We start from the raw sequence: 19,738 nt of genomic DNA, 5'->3' as shown, positions 1-19,738 counted from the left end.
CAAAGGATCAGATAAAAAAAAATCTATTTTGCACCTGTCGCGCGTTCAAATGAAATCCTGGGCTGAGTAGGCGTTGGAAAAATTAAACAGTTCAGAACAGTGTAAAGTTTGAATTTCCCGCCGTTTGACACGAATGACATTTGTTTATGTTTAATCGGGACATAATTGAACATGTTTGTTTCCAGCAAAGGGTGCCCTTAGATAGGTATTTGCCTCGAGAACAGGAATCGTTAAGTTATTCTATTTTTAATGTAAAACATTGCAAAGAAACAAAAAAAAAAACAAAGAATTTTTGACTCTAAATTTTAGGTTAGCTGTCAATGTGCTCCAATTAATCTACGCTTTAAAAAGCCACAACAATTGACGGTTTCCAACGCCTTTCCAGCCCAGGATTTCATTTTGACGCGCGATATAACACGGTCGGTATAACACTCAAACGGCTTTCGGAAAGGAGCTCTTTTTGGTACGCGTTTCAGGAACATTTACTTAAATTTTTAATGTTGGCAGTGACTTATAGTGAGTTGTTGCTACGTGACACTTTAAATTCAAAACTTACAATTGTTCGTCTATTTACCAGCGTTACCAACCCTTATATGTATTTGCCAAATATAATTTTCTTAGCATTATGTTTTGAATTTTTTTTAAATTTAAGGGGTAAAATAGAAAAAATATTGTATACTCGTTTTACAAGCCATTTTGTCGCATTTGTTTGCTTTATAGCACTCATCGCTGCGCTCCTCGTGCTTTAAAAAACGCGTGCGACAAAATGGTGTCTTATAAAACTCGTATAATAAATAACTAATCTTATCGGTTTATAGAAATAATCCACTTGTATAAAGAGCAAATAACAGTATCACATTCGGTTCATCAGTTGTACTTTTTTTAGGCGTTTATCGGTGAAAACCTTGGGGAGACGAATCTGGGGAATTCAAAAACAAAAAATGAGTAACTGAAAAGGCGAATGATTGTTGCTGACGGATGAGATCCAGTTGAAATTTAATTCAATCTTGGTTTTTATCGAGAGAGAAAATTCTTCCAGCAAGTTTTGTATTGTGATGACCTGGGATGTTGTTTACGAGCAAGTTTGAAAATTCGGAAAGCGTCAGTGAACCAAATTCGTAATGGGCCACTTCAGTGAAAAGCGAAAGGTCGGAGTGGTGGTTCGTTAAAACATTCAGTTAATAACGAGAGCCGCCGCTTCCATCCGGACATCCGTTCGAATTCCAATCAATAGTTCGTTTTTTGATCCGCATCCCGATTCATCCCCTTGAAAATTTTAATAATCCGCCCGTGACGGGACACCGAACCGCAGACACAACACAAACATAAAATCAGAGAGAAGCACCTGAAAACGGCCGCCCGAATGAAAACATAAAAGCCGGCAATAAAACTGAAAAATTCGTTTTTTACAAGCACCTTTAGAGCCGAAACTAATTGGGGAGCCGTGTCAGCGTTACTCCGTTCCGACATCAACTACTGGTCCCGGTAAATAATGATGTCCATTTAGCTAGCGGTGCATAGTAGTAGGCCGCTCCGGGTTCTCGGATAAATGATGTTCCCGGAGTCGTTTGTTGCGAGGTGACGCCGTGACTTGTTAGCTGCCGGCCAACTCGCCTAAATGATCCCCGGAGCGGTTTAATTATCTTTATTCATCGCGCGTCTCGACGACGACGCTTTGAATTGCAAACCATCTTACTCCACCATTAACTTACAATGTAGGGCTTCTCGGTGCAAACATGGAAATTATATTAAAGCGACGACGGCCACGCGGACAGAAGCGGAGCACCCGGAAACGTTACGTCAAGATTATCCTTGAAATGAAACTGCTTACAGTTAAGGTGGGGCTCCGGCGACGAACTACTCGAAACTTCCACCACCTACCTGCATCCCCCGTGAGCTACACAATTAACATTCGACGCGCGTTTATGAATATGACAACCCTGCTCGCTTATCAGATCCGTACGCAATTATTTTACTTAAAAATCGACCCGGCTTCGCCCTGCTAACTGAGTAAATCTTTTACCAAGAAAAAAATTCTATTAGACAAATTATTGTTCACCAAAAGAACGAAACTTTTATTCAGTTTGGGTTTAATGTTTTCTGGGATATAAGAGGGGAACGCGCGGGAAGAAGCGTTCCTCAGAATGACGCGTTGTCTTGACGACGAATTACAAGCATTTGTTTACAGGCTCAACTGTAAGACCAAGAGACCACAATGATAACAAGCATTGTGACGTCTTAAGGTATAAGTAACACAAAACATTTCACTATACGTGTTCGTTCATTCGGCTAATTTTTCAAGAGCTCCCAAAAGAAAATAAAGAATATTTATTATAAAACACGAGATCGTCCGGTGAACATCGAACCTCATCGAGTAATGATCGTTAACATGTTTTTTTTTTTCTTGTAATTATTAAACCACCTGAACGACACAAATCAACGAAACATTTTTACGCCATACCACTAATTATGCTTTCGTAGGTTTAAAATGTTTACGTCAAATAGTTTTAATTAAACTCTGATTAGTTTTGACATATCGCAATTTGTGTTTCATTTGTTCAACTCGAATTAATTTTAAGAAAAATATGTCTGGAAGCAAGAGCGCAATAGTTTCATTTGCACGCCCCAGGAAACGTAAAAATCATAAACCCAAGTAGTAACTGCTTCACATCTTGCAAAATGTATTCGCGTTAATTTTACTTGTCTTCGGTTTCATTTCTTTTATTGCCGACATTTGTCTAACATTCTTTCTTATTCTCGCAACAGATTCCGCACGTTTCCAGACATTCTACAATATCGTCACATTTTATTCTTTTTATTTAATTTCACCGGCTGGTAACGTACGTGTTACACAACATATTTTGTTTTTTACCTCTCCGAGTTTGATTGAAATGGATCCGAAGGAATTGTTGCTTGCGGAATACGACACCCTACCAGTGGCAGTTTTCGATGACAAAAACCTAAATTAAATCAAATATTTTCAGAGTCGAGGTCTGCGAAAAATCGTCGCTGAGATTCGTTATTGCGCCGAAAATCGATATTTAATTTCCCGTAACCGCCTTCGATCGGAATCGAAACTAAAATATGTAGTAATATTATATTTGAAACACTCCGTGCAGAAATGAATTGTGTTTCTGGTATCTCACAAGAACACTGCGGGTGTTGTTAATGTCGTTTCTTGATGAAGCCTCCGCGTTAGCCGTGAAACTGCAGGAGTTTCGACGATTTAACTCGGTTGTTATTTAGGTCTTAAATCACTTCAATTTCGTCCCTCCCTTGTGTTTTTTTTTCGCAGCCGCCTCGGACCCAACGTTAATATAGAGAGGGTGACACGAGCATGTGAAATGTTTTAGCATATCGCAGGAACGGCGGAAAGAAAGTTTATCTCGCCCCAAAAGTACTCGTATAAATGCAAATGTCTACAGCATCTCCAAATCACAACACCTTGTATCGGTTCATTTAAATATTTCATCTTCATTTCATACGAGACCGCTTGCAAACTTTCAACTAATATAACTTTTCGAACAACTCACATTTGTAGTGTTTGCCAGGGACTATAAAACATAAACTCCTGGAGTAGTTTCGGTACAGGCGAGTCGCCGGCAAAAAAATGCGCACGTAAAGTGTAATATAAGGTTTAGAAGTTAAATTTGTTTGCGAAAATCGATACGTAGAGTTTCGGCGACCATAAATACAATCAAGAGACGGAATCAAAATATGTATTTATGTTTTAACAGAGAAAAGAAAGTGCCAAGAAAAAAAAAACAACAATTCCACAGTAACAGTTCCGCAATAGCTTAATTTGACTGTAATTAAGACATTTAACAAGATCTAATATTAAAAATAATAACAACTTAAATAGAAATCTTATGATTCAAATGATAAGCTTAATGCGCAGTAAACTGAATTAAAACCGCTCTAGGAGTGTTTATAGCACGGCCTCCTAGATATGACAAGAGACAAGTCTCTTATCCGGCCCTGCGCGTCAGCAAAATGTTTGTGATTTCGAAATGACATTTAACGGGAGTACCTAAGCTCCCTCTTTTGAATCGAAGTTAAAAGCACAAAAATGTGTAATATTGGTTGCATACCTTTTTAACTCAAATCAAGCATTAAACCCTTGTTAATCGTTGTAGTACCTCTTTTATTAAATTTTACAGTGTGTAGTTTTCGTTGTTCTTGTTTTCTAATTGCATAAATGGCAAAAAAAATGTTGTTAAAAAAATTAATGCTAGTAGGCAACCAATCGTGCACCGTACCGCAGCGCACTCTTCAAAACAAAAATAATGCCTTGAACTACGAATGCGCACGGCCGGATAGACTAAAAGTCTATCGTTATATCTAGGAGGCCGTGGTTTATAGTTTTATACCCTTTAAAAGATAAAATATAAATGGGCTGGGAAGGCGTTGGAAACCGTCAATGTGGAGCATGTTGACAGCTAACCTAAAATTTAGAGCCAAAAAATCTTTCTTTGAATGTTTTACATGAAAAATAGAATAACTTAACGATTTCTATTCTGGAAGCAAATATCTAAGAGCACTCTTTGCTTCAAACAAACATGTTCAATTATGTCTCGATTAAACATAAACAAATGTCATTCGTGTCAAATGGCGGGACATTCAAACTTTACACTGTTCTAAACGGTTTAATTTTTCCAATGCCTACTCAGCCCAGGATTTTATTTGAACGCGCGATAGATTAGAAACGAGATAAAGGCTCCATATTCTAGTCTAGATTTGATCAAAGGGAAAAGTAATAATAGTATTAATATTAGGTATCAAATTCACAACTTCTGTAACTGATGTACATAAGTTTTGAAAACCTTGCTAAAACTATGTATGTATGTAGATATATCGAAAATACATATTATGGAAACTTCAAGTACCAATAACAAGGGAAGTAGAAATTACTAGTGCCTTAAAATTTGAAGATTGTAACTGCAGGAAAAGAAATTAAAAAAGTGAGTTCATGTTCGATTTTTTTTTGTGATCCGCTTGAAGATAAAATAGTATATATCACTCAGAGTAGAAGCTCTTTTTGTGCTTCGCCCAGTTGTTGACCTCAACTGCGTTTCGGTCTTCAAACTCTGGGCTTAGCACAAAAAGAGACACTTCTACTCTTAATGATATAATATACTATGTATTAATCTTATTTATCACACGTTATGTGCATATTTGCAAATTTTATAAATCCATATACATTTTATATCCAATTATGTACCTACAGTCAAAAGAAACATTTTTTTCAAAATTTCATTTTGGCAGAATTTTGAATTTACTGTAACTATTTGTGTGGATAAGCCGAGAAAATTACTGGACAACATACAAAAGTAATCCATTTTTGAAGATGATATATCGTAATCTGTCTCCTTTGATATAAACAGATAAATGTGGACTATATTATCTTCAGTTTCAGCTCGATGGAACATTAAATATACAAATTTATAAATTCAAGTGATCCAGTAACATCAAATACTTTAAAATTTCTATGTTGTTCAGACTTGGCTTGGCCGTTTATCCTTTTTATGTGTTTCTAATATGAAAAAAGAATCTACAAGTCAATCAATTAATACGAGTAGTGCAATATTTTTTGTTATGCGAGTACCTACGTATTGGACTGTACAACATTGTCGTGCTTATGAATTTGCAAAAGCGCATAATTTTCCTAAGTGTACAATTTGTGTAATGACGTGCAGTGCAAATGCACCAAAGCGATGAGTAATGTAACGTGACAAAGGATAAATTTGATTATATCATTACAAACGATCTTACTCCGAAAATGGAACTAATTAGACGTTTGACGAAAATAATGAAATAGTGAAATTATGATTTCGAGTTTGGGATTATGACGGCACGGTCCGAAATTAACAATTACCATTATTTCGTTCATTCGAGCGGGCGAAATTGAATCAGTGCATTTACGATAATAAAACGAATCTGTTTATTAATTAAAGCAGAGCCGGCGTAAACGCGGAACGTCCGGCTGTGCCCGATATAAGTAATTATATATGCGCGGATACATCGGTATCGAATGAAATTTGCATTTAGATTCGGCAATAGGAAAAGTGGCTGTAGCAGCCAGCGGTAGAAGTGTAGCAATCTCGGTGTTCGTTTAACCATAAAGTAAGATCAATGGTATGCATATGAGTTCGGAGCTGAGGGATTTTGATTTAAATTTTCCTCTTTGGATGCAAAGTGTTTAATTTGAGATCTGAAAAGTTTGTAGGAAGTAATAATTTATCGCGGCTTGTAGTTATACAAAGCGCCAGTATTATGCAAAATGCGTCGGTTTACCCTACCTGCACCGGGACTCACATAATTCATACCCAGTCCGCCGCAATTCAATTGAACTTGTTTGCCACTTTGGGGCGGCCCCGATACGGTCCTGGCCCTAATTCCGCTCACTATTTCCTTTCATTCCAAATCACGCTCTTTTCCCGTTCTCACTATCATCTCAGTTTAATACCTATTATCAAATTACAACAAAAAAAAACATTCATTATACAGGGTGTTAGGTAAATGTCCTGCCAAACTTTAACCGCGAGCTACTGGCTTCATGTAGAACTCGGAAAAAATATTTAAAAAATTCTATGTCAAAAAATAAATTGACATTTAATTTTTGAGGTATAATTTTTTTAACTGCTTTTAGTCTTCTACCTTGTCCCACAACCTCGTAGGTACATTTTTAAAATACACCTTGTATATCATATTTTATAAAACGTACACCAATGCGGTTTTCTTGTTTTAAAGCATATTTCCTAGAGGTTACTTCGCATTGGCGTACGTTTTATAAAACATGATATACAGGGTGTATTTTAAAAATATGCCGAAATTTTACCTACGAGGTTGTGGGACAACGTATAAGACTAAAAGCAGTTAAAAAAAAATTTACCTCAAAAATTAAATGTCAATTTATTTTTAAATATTTTTTCCGAGTTCTACATGAAGCCAGTAATTCGCGGTTAAAGTTTGGCAGGACATTTACCTAACACCCTGTATAAGTGCGTCGTCTTTTACACAAAGTGTCGGAACAAACGAAATCCGTACAAACATAATCACGTTGTTTTAGACAGTTTCAAATTTTAATAAAGCGTTTTTACAACAGAAGTATTATTGAATAATTTATGATGCCATAAATTACAATTACAAAATGTGTAATTATTTTCATTAGGTCAAACGCAACACACGACAGCGAAGTTATGAAACTGTTATGTCACCTACTACGCAAAGTTACGTTGTCACCCTCTTTAATCCAAAAAAGAACGAGTCCACATTTGTTCTTATTTTAAACAAAAAGACACATTTTCACTCATAATAGCTAAATACATCACCGCCTCCACCGAGTTAATGAACGGCTTAATTGCAACCACAACATAGTCCACGTTACGTTATGAAAGGACATTTCTGTTGTTTTGTTGGGGCACATTGTTCGTCTTTTACCTGTTTAATATTCGACCTTGTCTGTTTGCTGTCAAACAGTTTATGTTGTGCTCGCGATTTCTCGCAGAGGGAGAAGCGCTTCGACGCCTCTGAAATTGATTCTTTTCAAAGTCTTAGTGTAAATCCTTAGTGGAAGACGGAGACGCGCGACCATCCACCATGAGAAAGTCGTTTGTCACTGGCGACGGTTCCTCCGCCACCCTTCATTCCCGGTTGGGTTTTTGTTTCGCCGTGAAAAATATTTATACCTAATGTCGACAAGTGGGTGACGAGGGGAAAATTCACACGGCAGACGGGAGATGATCCTCGGGCTAAGCCGACACGATCGAAACAAACAATCGCGCCTAATACTGACACAAGATTCATTTAAAAAAATGCAACAGACAGCGACAATTCTACCGACAAGGGTGACGAGGGAAATTAACAGATTCAGCACGGATTAAAGCGTATCGACCAACAACTGGAATTTGTAATTTTCATCTGTGCAAATCTCAACAAAATAGAATTTGGGAAACATTGCATAAAGGTAATGTTTGCGTTTAACCCGTAGGCTGCGGCGATTCCTTCGACATCTTCATTTCGTTAGGACATCAATTTCTCGAAAGAATATTTTATCGGAATTTTCAGATCGTGTGGAAAACTGACCTACCTCTGGTAACAATCCTGTGAACAGTACGCAGTAGATATACGGGGTCATTATAAATGATTTTCTCATCGCAGTAGGCGTTGGTGACGTAGTTGAATGTGCCGCAAGCTTTATAACATGAGTGAGACTAGCATCGCCGATAGATAGCGCTGCTGGCGGTAGTGTAAATTTATTAGTTTGTCTAACGTTGCGAAGCTAACGGCACATCCCAAATTTGTGTGGGTTTTCAATGCCAATTGCGATGGGACAATCATTTATAATGACCCCGTAGTACATACTCGTAAATACCAGTTTAGGTTATTGGGATAATCGCTTAGAATTGTTTCAAAAATCACAATAATTTATAAAATTTACAAAAGTTACAAAAATTCTGCTATACGAGTACTTTACCTAATTTCAACCTCTTTTAAAAAATACTAGAATTGCGTTTTTAAATTTACAGGACAAATTTATATTTTAACAAATTTTACTTAATTTTCAACCACGCTACGCCTTGGGTTTTCAAGTGATTCTATAACATTTTTACGAAAAAGTAATACAAATTGATTTAAAATTTGGAATAAATTAACCATCAAAGTGTATACCCGCCTATGGGCTCTGCTATGGGTAAGGGCGAAAATTTTCTGTTGTGATAGAAACAGAGCTTTGTTAAAAAGTTCCATTGTTATAGAAAAAAATAAATAATCAAAATTTAGATTCTCATGGTTACAAAAAATCGAAACTAGTTAATCACACAAAACGACTCGTTTGGTAAAAATTGTGGGGCAAAAAATCTTGGAATACTCTTACGAATTTTACAAAATGTTATAGAGAAAAGTTTCATAAATTGGCGAGTTCTTTCACTGGTTAAAATTAACAGACGTATTTCAGAAACAGCCTGTATGTAATTACATACAACTGGACTCTGTTCCACCGGGTCCAAATTTCAGAGGTTGAAATTGTAGCAACTTCTTGTAGGTAATTTTTTTAATAAAAAAAAAGTCAAATTATTCTGACTTTTGAAACAGTTCTAAACGATTATCCCAATAACCAGAACTGATATTTATGTACATATGTAGATATCTACTGTAGAGTGTACACAAATGTGTAATTATCCTTTCAGATAGGTGAAATATATATTTGCGGCGGTTGCTTACAACCAAAGATATTAAACTCTACGCGAACGCGTGTATTTACTGAAATTTCATGCATCTGAGTTTGCTTCTACTTTGTAAAGGAATTTCATCTTTACAAATTGAGTTTATTTACGACGTTAATTTCTGCACCTAAACAAGGTTCCAGACACAAACTGCTGCAGTATTCGGCATCAAAATAAGGGAAACTTACCAACAAATAATAACCTGAAACACAATTCGAGTTCGTGGAACGAACAGTGGGCAGCGATTAGCGTCGTCGTATTAATTAGCGACGTCATCGGTCAAATAATAATCGGAAACCCGACCGCACCCCAATTCAGCTCGAGGAAAAAAATGTAAATTCTGCGAAGCGACAGTGCGTAAAATATACACAAACTAGTTGATAAGTGTATCCTGGCTGGCTGTGTTTTATGGTCCTTTGTGGTTGGCACCCCGGAGACACAATGAGTTGTGTGTTAGAACCGGATGCTTTTCAAAGAGTACGCTCTACATGCACCCTGATTACTTCCTCGGAGTGACCGCCACGAGCTCATCGGCCTCGCCAAAAAAGAGGGTCTCTGTCGGCGTTTTATCCCAAATAGAATTTTTTTTCTTTGACCGGAGCAGAGGAAAACTAATTGTGATTTTCTTAACGGCAGTTCTTTGTCGCGAGAGTGCCAACGGAGCTATTTCTGATCGAGTCAACATTTTTAGACGATGTAAACACCCATCTGTACGCATAAAAGATTCAGCTGAATGTTGGTGGACGGATGAGTTGGAGAGCTTAAGCGTCCCAGGACGTGTTAATATTTCATTGGAACAAACGTAAACGCGCCAAGTGGGTTAATAAGTGCAAATTTTGAACGGGTCCTAAGTGTTTGTCGAGGCTAAATCGACCCTAAGTCGGTTTAAACTGACCCCGCAGCGTTTCAGATCCGTCTCGAGGCCAGGTCAACACAGTGACAGTTCTGATTAGACTAATCCTCAGTTAGTGTATGCGCGAAAGCCGAATATAACAACGTACCCTCCCAGAGATTGCAGGAAGTGCTCGTGGTTACCGGGGTTGACAGCTGCTACAGTTCGAACATTCCTGCTACGAATTCCTGCCAGTTTTATACACACATATTACATATTATTCAATATGTGCGCCTGTTTCGTGCAGTTTGACGACATATTTGTATGGCACGAATGAAATTTCGTGATCACGGGGCTTACATGAAAAGAGGACAAGAGTACCGAACGCGTTGAATAGGTGAGAGTGAGTCGAGAGCAATTAAGCACAACTATTTGTCATCAAACGCTAACAATTCAAACCATTTCATGCTCGTCGAGTGCATTTGTAGTTTTGTTTACTTGCTCCTGTGTAAATGTAAAATGTCATCGGAATTTGCAGCGAGATTTCCTGCTTCGCATTAAACGTTCTAGCGATTACCAGATCCTCGTGGTGGTGGTGGTGGTGGTGATGATGACGTTCGTATTTCCGAGATGCCCAAAAAACCGCTCCGAAATTTAAACTCGAAATCGCCGAAATCAATTGTAATAGTAGATTTAGCTCAAATTGATTTTTGTTTGTCATGAATATTCTATCAGTCGCCTCGACAATATAACCAATTCCTCGTCGTAAATAGCTGCATATCCTCAGTTCGCACAACACGGTCCAATAAAGTTCCATAATTTGCGTTTCATGACCTATTTCTGAGAGTTAGTCTTTGTGTCAGATCCCCAACAGATGGCTAGTTGGCCAACTCTGACTTCTAAACATCTTCCGACCCCGACGATCACGATTTGTTACCCCCAGCCAAGAACTCAACTTTGACGGTAAATTAAAATCGAATTTGGCGATGGTACTCTAATGTTGTGGTTTTAATGCAAAATCAGCAGAATTACAAACAACAAAGCCGTACTTAAGAGGATTTAGCCCTCGACGAAGATATAATGAATTATTTGGAGCTGAAGTGAATACCTACCAGGTTGGAGGACGTCATGATATGCTCGTTACGGACCAACATTAAGGGCAGTTGCTAGTCTGGAAGCCGTAGAACCGCTAAATTAACAATTAATTCAAAGTTTGTGATTACGTAAAATCTAGATGGGCTTTGGAGTTGATTAGAGCGGTGTTTGCATGCCTCTCTAAATAGGCGTGGGCGGCGCTAAAACTTCCCAAATGCACTCGTTAGAGCTTGCATCGAAACCGGCGGCTTCCATCAATCGAAGAAATCATTTCTGTCTGACGCGACGCCCCTCTACTACCGTCGAAGATCGATGACTCTTTGTTCCAAACAGTCGACCGGTTACCAATACAATAATCGATCAACTAATAAAAATCTCCCTACATTATCAGATCGTTGCCGCACACTGTTGAATGGATTAACAACGGAGAAAAAGGCTCGTAATTTATGACGGGGGTAATTAAGAACTTACCCTTAGTGGCTATTTCTTTCGGCGCGTCGCCGAAAAGATTTGTGTGGGAACCATACGTAACTATCATTTGGACGAATCAGTGGCGCAAATTTAATTTCCGAGAAGTATATATCAACAGCTATCCGCCGAGAGCTATTTTTGGTGTATTCCTTACTATAAATTTAATTATCGTAACCGAGTTAGTTAATTACGGCGTTTGCCGGCGGCAGGGGGAAGACGGAAACCTCCAGATTGATTCCCCCCTCCTCCTTCGTCGCCGCCAAGCGTGCAATCTGCTGGTATCAATTAACCTAACATAACGAAGCTTTACCTCTAATTGATTTATAATAAGCGATTTTATTACTTCTCTATCACACGCGACAATTCAACGCGATCGTTTCGAATTAATTATTGTTTAGGTTTAAACGACTTAATTGATCCAATTTAGGTTCTCACCGTATACGTAGGCGCGGGGCGGCTACGTAATCGACGATTTACCCGTGCAAACTTCGATCGAATTATCGGAAGACGGGAGTGGAGAGCGCTCTTTTCGCGAGCTGCCGGATGCAAGAGCTTTTTTACTCCGACTCGCATCATTTCAATCTCCTCTTGTGAATATTTTATCTGCTAAGATTTCATTGTTCTAAGTTGTTTGTATTTCTGTACTTGAATGAACATCACTCGGCTCGCTCGCTGCATTTCCTTTACGAGTCTAAAGAAGTACAGCAAAGCGCAGAAATTACTTTTTCTTCTTCTTGAGCTCGTCGTTTTCTCTTCAACTCTGAGTTCGCTCTATATTATTATAATTTCATCAGTCGGATCTCCTACGACATTGTCTGACGCAAGGTGGACCTTCGAGGAATCATCGCGGCACATCTGCGGCCGTTCTCCTCTTAGAATTCGTCGACCGAAACGAAAAGTCGGCATGGTAAAACTTATTACAGCAATAATGGTGCTTCATGCATGTGGTGTGAAGTACGGTGCGGAATGGGACAAAGAAAACGGGATGAGCTGTCCTGAACCATTGTGCCGAAGCTGAGGCCTCTTCACGGTAATTGCCCGGAACGTTGTCTTCTTTGTGCCAACGATTGCCTGAATACTCGATTCAACCTATGCAATAAAGATTCAATAGACACTGCTAAGTGTCCCATTTAAACTGCTACATCTTTGCGAAATTGACACACTAATCTCTATTGGGAACTTTAATTCCAGCGGAAAATGACGGAGCAGTCCTAGGAAAAATATTTGCACAGAATTAATTATTTGGACGGATTCACAGGGGCGATCCTGCTCAGATTTCGCCGCATGCTTCCAATATTACTTCGAGCTCGTTACGCTTACGCATCATTTTCAAATTTCAAATTCACTTTAAATAGGTTATGTTATTGTTGACGTCATCACATCGACCTAACCTAAAAGGTCTACGCTTTTCTTCAAGTGCTTCACGCCTAAGTTTTAACAAAGAGTCGGTATTTCGCAACAATTCGAAAACTACCTACGATGATTTGTCGCGCTTTAAAGCAACATAACCTCAATCCCTCGAAGAAATCCAGCAAATTTGCGTGTCTGTTTTCGCTTTGTTCGGTCAACCAGCTGCCAAAAATTATTTTGCTCTGGCGACATAAACATTTACGGAAACGTGTTTAGACGTGAATCAGTGAAACGTGAGTAAATATCATATTCACAACATCATCAGTGCCTTTTAACAGTCCACCACTTCATTTCATGCGCCACACACCCCCTCGTTTTTGTTCCGCGGTAACTCGATTATCGCCCAGCCCCCATTCTGCAACTAATGAGAACGCAGATTCGTTATATTCCGACGGGCGATTATGTCAGGTGATCAGTCAGCGGGAAAATAGCTTCGTTTGTACTTAATCGAATTGTCACGAGCCCAGATTTCGTATTAAAGATACGTCTGTTTTTCCAGTGATCACCTCATCAGTAGACGCAGTTTTGGGACGGAGCGCCACCCTGCCCTGCGACATCGAGCCCGGAATCAGGGAGGACAGAGTGTACATGGTCCTGTGGTACAGAGACACCAACAGCAAGCCCATCTACAGGTACGATTGGTATTTATCGACATCGTAGCTGGCCGAGTCCTCCAATAAAAGTTGTATCTGATGGTTTTCAGTTTCGACAAAGTTACAACTCGTCCTAATTGAAACTTATGGAAGGTTAGCCGGTTTAAGTTGGGAGTTCGCTCGACACTTAATTCAGAGCAGCTAGAAATTCTATAACTAATTTAGCCGAGATGTCTGGCGCAGTTTTGCTCCGTTCGGTGCACCGTTCGATGAAGCGTGTTTAATTGGTGCGATTTATGATTTGCATATTGAGTACGGATGCGAGGAAAATAACAAACTCGAAAAGTCACTTCAACCGAACGCACAGTGGCGAAATGAAATTAACGTGAACGTCTTTAAAGTCCATAATTAGATTGGAATTTAGAACTTTAGTTTTTAACTGGTGTTCTATCCGCAGTCCGTCCGTATCGGGGGGCGTACGTCACCATCAAGTGGACACACTCTCACCTAATGGCCGCGCGCGCAATAAAGCGCACCTTGTGCATAATTTAACCAGTTCTAAAGTACCCCCAGATTACTAAGGGATTACATGAAACAAAAACAAATACGCCGAGGCGTCTTTACAAGCTTGCCGACTTGTTTAACCTCATAACGGTCATAAAAAATGTAGCTCGAGTCACACGTTCGCGCAAAAACCATATACATTACTCCCAACCACTTATAAATAAATAAGGCATTTATTCCGTCTGAATTTAATGAGGGCTCGCGATAATCCGAAGGACCGGGTGGCAGAGAAGTCGCCTTCAATTTTCTTCGTCGTGCCAGAGGGATACACAGATTGCAGTTATTTCAGTCTTCCAAACTTTATAATTACTTCTGTTATTATCAGCTCCTCCCATCTCGACGCTGCATTTTGCTTTTATTTATTTATCCCATCAGAGAATTATGCCGCTTTACAGATTCCGCAATAATGTGATCATCTCTTGACGATACTTCCACATCATGTTTCTCAATTCCGAACAAGATATTCGTTAATGCCATTCCGAGTTCACTCTGGAAAATTGAAAATGCATATTCTCGGATTGTTTTCACTATCCGCTTTCGAATATTTTTTGGTCTTTTCTCCTCGTCGAGCTCGAAAGAAGCGATTTCTGCATTGTTTTAAATTAATGTTTCGATGTTAACGTCAAGCTCGAAATCCAGAAACCAGGACTATGAAAATGAAACACAACAAACGTTACGGCGAGTTATTCGTCGTATTCTCGAAAATTCAATAAAAATGAAAAGCATTCGTACCGACACAACCACGCATTCTCTAGTTTAACGTGTCACGTACGATGATAAAGTGGAGGTAACAGATCCAACATTGCTCCGTAAAAATTTTGTCGAATCAAAATATCTACATTCCTCCATGATAAAGAAGATGCACGTGTTTCTTTTTATGTCTGGTTTAACACCGTTTCATTATGGTTTTTTGGAGATCTCGGTATCTATGGCACAAAATTTCATGAAACGGCTTTCGATGCTACACAACAGCCATCTGCAGATGTGATTTTTAAGATTACTCGTTGCTCTCAAGTTTATCGGAGTGTTCTTTTGTACAGAAATACAAATAACGTAACAAATGTAAAATTTAATTAAACAGCCGAAAGGACACGGCTACAGATAACCTTTTATTGTGGAAATACGGATTGTAAACTTGCAAAATTTTGCTTTTAATGCTCACACACGGATTCTCCCAATGTGTACGGGGATAATTGGAAAATGACTAAAACGCGAGAGTTACATTTTTATCTTGCCCCGAAAGAAACGACCAACACAAAAAGCGGATTATTTCCGATACGGACGTGGAAAAAACGTCCCATCATCGAGTTTACGGATCGGACAGAGGGTTAACCGAAGGTTAACCGACTAGAGGTGAACGGCAGAAGTCGATTTATTTTAATGTTCATCGCCTGCCGGCAACTTCTGTACATATTTGTCTTAGTCGATACGCTCTTCCTTGTTTAATCCGCGCAAATCCACTTAAACAACCAACGAGGTTGTCGGGGATGAAGACGGCAGACATGAATGTAATGTCAGCTTGTGATTTAAGCCGCTTGATCTATCGCTTCCACGAGAAACTCGGCCCGGGACGTTATATTGATTCGTCGTCTTAATTTTTCCGGGAACGGCCCGATTTTGCACGCCCAAAAAAGGGTCCGTCCGAAATCGTTCCCGCATCGTCGAAAAAAAAAACATTAATTTGCAAATATCTCAGTCGGCAAGCGATGCTGCCGGGATTTATAATTTTATCGTAACGAACAACGTATTAAGTTATATAGACGGTTACAACCCTAAACTTCATTAAAATTAATTAATCCCAACGTACGATGAAACTCCCTTTCCAATCATTGGTTTTATTTTCTGCCCGTATTCTTCGCACGTACCCTTTTTCGACACAATGTTTAATATGGGTGTCTATAAATTGGTGATCTTGTCGTTCGAATTAGTACAGTTTCGTTCTTTTTATAAGCTTTCCTGGATTTTATTAGTCGGACGCTGCCAGGGCTTTTTCTAATTTTATAGAGTATTTACTGCAATTTTACAGCTGATTAAATAGCTTTTGGTTACTTGTCGCCATTTAAACCGGTCCATTTACCGGCACGTTATCTCCTTTTGTAATTACCTCATCTGTAGCAAACTTTCACGCTCTACTCCCGTTTTGCACTAACATTTCAAATTTATCCGTTTACGTTTTAATTTTCGACCGATGCTAACTTACCTACATCAAAACAAATTAACCAATTCGGGTCTTCAGCCGACTGCAAATCGAAAACACTCAGTTTTAGGTGTGTCATGGGGGAAATTATGACAGCGAATGTTAATAAAATAACAAGTTCCGAAAGCTTGTTTCGAGTGAATTTCGTGCTGGAAACAAATTTCCCGCAAATTAGAAAATAATTATAGACAGAGTTCGAGATCGAAAACTTGACAGTTCACTAATTAGGAACTGACCAACATAATTTCCAATCCGTCTAGATAAAGTGCACGTGCGATGGAGTCATTACGAGAAAAACTGAGAGGCAACATTTGACGGTGTGTAATAATCGAGTGCCGATCCAGATAACGTTCGACTGTTTAATAATTTTGAACGTAATTTAATAACCCCGGCACGTGTTATCATCCGCCCCTTCGGAATTAGGGGGACTCTATAAAAGCGACTTGTAGTTCGGTAATTATTAATGTTTATGTAAATGAATAAATTGAATTATGGACGATGATTGCATCTGGGATTTTTCTTTTAATGTTCCGCAAACACGAAGGGTTCGATACGGAAGGTCGCAATATGGTAATCGACTAATTACCCGAAATTGCCCGGAATAAAGTCGTTTACCAGTCCGAAAGCCAACACCTTTATTGGGTAGGTATATTTTAACCGCTTTCTGGGGTGGCAAGCGTGAAACGCAAAAGAACACAACACACTTTTCCGTTTCCCCTCGAGAAACGCCATGACGAAACAATTGTTTAGTTTTATCAGAAACGCTCACCTTAACCGTCGAATTCGAGTCGCAAATTTTCATCAAGTTTAACATAATAAACTGAAACAAAACAGACGATGCAAGAACGATTTGCTTCTCGACAAAATAAACGAGCCGCGTTCGTTCGAAAATTTCGAACTTGATTTTCTCCCTCGTAAAAATGATAAAACAAACTTTCGACGTCGCGTTCCTTATTCCATCGCTTATCCGCACCAACCAACGCGCAAAAACTTTCAACTAAACTGTTCGTTTATTAGAAATTTTGCGGTTCGGGTCACTTTTAACCAATATTTACACTACAAGCAAAATTCTAGAAAAGTTACGAGATCTGTGTCAAAAAATTTAAACAAATGCAGCGTTTTTTTTTAATAAAACAATATTTGTTGCTATCGTTGAACGACTGAAATGAAAAAGATACAGACATCCACTAAAACGGGTTTAATTTTATTTTTGGAGATATTTGTTTTTCAATTTTGGTAATGCTGTCGCTCCACTTCTCGTCTAATGAAAATTCTTGAAAGAGGAGCTTAACGTAGAACAAAAAAGTGAATACACTTAAAATTGCACTGCCAGGGAAAAGGCTGGAGAATGGTTTTTTATTAAATAGATATTTTCGATGTACCCAATTGATTCAGTCGAGGGCCCATTTTAATTTGCATTTAAAAAAACCCGAACAAATTGGCGCGACGACCGTCCGAAATGAGGTACGAAAAGTGCACACATATCCCTTCTCATCCTTTGTGGTAATTTGATTTTCACTCCGGTTGTTATGCAGATATAATTTAATACAATGCCGCTGTTTGCCAACATATATGTCGAATCTTTTTCCGCTTGTTTTACGTTCCCGAGAGTATTCGAGCGGGTTTAGTTGAAACGAGGAATGAAAATATGAAATGCAAATGTAAACTAATGTAGCAATTCACTCGCATGTAAAAATGGGAATAAAAGCAAATTTAAACGCCCGTACATGATATATTCTAATTTGTTGTGTTTTTAATACGAACAAATTTTCGAGTGCTGCAAAACGTTTGTTTTCCATTAGTCAAATAAATAGTCGAGGTGTTCGTCCGGGGACCGACGCCACCACCAGACGTGACACCTTTCGGCGGCAAACCAGCGGAATCACCTGAAGAGCGAATGTTGCGTCATGCAACCCGTGTAGGGTACATTTGAAATGTTGACTGGCAGTGAACTAAGAAAAGAGTTTGTTAAATTGAAAATTTATTTTCCAAGAGAACTCGTATGTTCGAAATGATTTTGGTGGAGGTGCCGGCGTGCAGTTTCAGTTGGCGCTGCATCCACGACCCGGAAATCACCAACTCTTGCCGGAATTGAGCAATTCTGCTCGTAAAAACACGGTAGAACACCGCCTTGCCAGTGGTAGTATCTAATAAGAGTGACGTTCTGCGAACACATGTTTCTCAACCTGATATATTACGGTCAACGGCGCCTTTGTGAAAGCCGTGATCGCGCAGAATGTCAGAAATATGTTGAAGGTCTCAAGCCGGGAGAATACGGGCTGGGCTATTCTTTGTCGGAGAACACAAATTGAATTTCACTATGGCCAGACACCAATATTTTTCACGAAAGAATAGACTTCATCATTGCTTTTAAATTGTATACTGCTTTTGTTAAATAATGGAACAAGAATTAATCACGCCTTTGTGCAACTGTAAACGAAAAAAAAATCCTATTTATTAGCGACCGCTGACGAAACAAATTGAAAAAGTCATACAATAATAACGGCGTCTCCGGAATACACAATGAGCAATTTTCAGTCCGAAAACACCGGACTTTTAACAACACATCTGTTGAAGGGTGCGGAGCGTAACCGAACGTGCAGGTTTAGAAAAATCGACGAGTCGCCCCTGGAAGCTCTGCGAATTAAATCAACTACACAATTGGGAAAAATCGATGAAGCAAAGATAATAAAGAGTAGGATCAGCAAATTTTCGTAATTTCCATCGAACGTAATCTCAAATCTGAAGGAATTTTATTAAAAGCTCAAACCTCTCACGAAATAATCTTTTCATCGTCCGCTTGATTTGAGATGTTTTTAATTAAACGGTTAAATAACTGAAAGGATTCCGATTTAGAATCGCAACAACACCGCCTCGAGCCGAGATAATCACCTTAATTGACCGGCGATATTTTTCTTCAATTAACGGAACCCTCAAAGAAACATTACGGTCCTGACCAAAATTCGCATCGATCCCGCTATAAATCCGGTGGAAACGAGTCTTGGCTTGTTAATTAGTCATAAGCTAATCAAGGAGCGCACTTCAATTATGAAATGGAATCATCTCAGAACATGTGAGATCACAGGAACGCCGTAACGAAGCCAGACGTAACCAGTTATGCGGAGATTCTTGTGATCGGGGTCGAAATTTGGAACAGTTAGCGGCTACACCACCCCCAATCAATCCTCCACGCCGTTTCCTCGTCGTACCGATCGGACCGTTTTTTTTTTCTCTTTGCCAAATTAACCGTAAGTTTGACGGTCGAAACAGGGCCAATTACGGCCTACACGCGTAATGCGGGCATTAGGCCGATTTGCCTGTGGAGAGGCATAACCATAACCCCGAGGAGAAC

At 39.1% G+C, this 19,738-nt stretch overlaps 1 protein-coding gene across 5 annotated transcripts in view; it reads left to right on the top strand.

Moving 5' to 3' along the window:
- LOC138125072 (protein turtle homolog A-like) overlaps window positions 1-19,738 on the top strand; it is a 191,010-nt gene that overhangs the window by 126,520 nt on the left and 44,752 nt on the right. For 4 of the 5 annotated variants that reach the window (XR_011157335.1, XM_069040334.1, XM_069040332.1 and 1 more), the window contains exon 2: window positions 13,532-13,664. Coding sequence is in view for 4 of the 5 variants with exons in the window: in XM_069040332.1 (XP_068896433.1) it covers window positions 13,532-13,664 (133 nt within the window). In the remaining variant the exon portion in view is untranslated. Of the gene's footprint in view, window positions 1-12,991; window positions 13,266-13,531; window positions 13,665-19,738 lie in introns of those variants that run through there. The other variant, XM_069040333.1, reaches the window with a different exon arrangement.

Source organism: Tenebrio molitor, chromosome 2, assembly GCF_963966145.1.
Source record: "Tenebrio molitor chromosome 2, icTenMoli1.1, whole genome shotgun sequence".
NCBI lineage: Eukaryota > Metazoa > Arthropoda > Insecta > Coleoptera > Tenebrionidae > Tenebrio > Tenebrio molitor.
The sequence above is the reverse complement of the archived record's forward strand: the minus strand, read 5'-3'. Positions and strand labels throughout refer to the sequence as shown.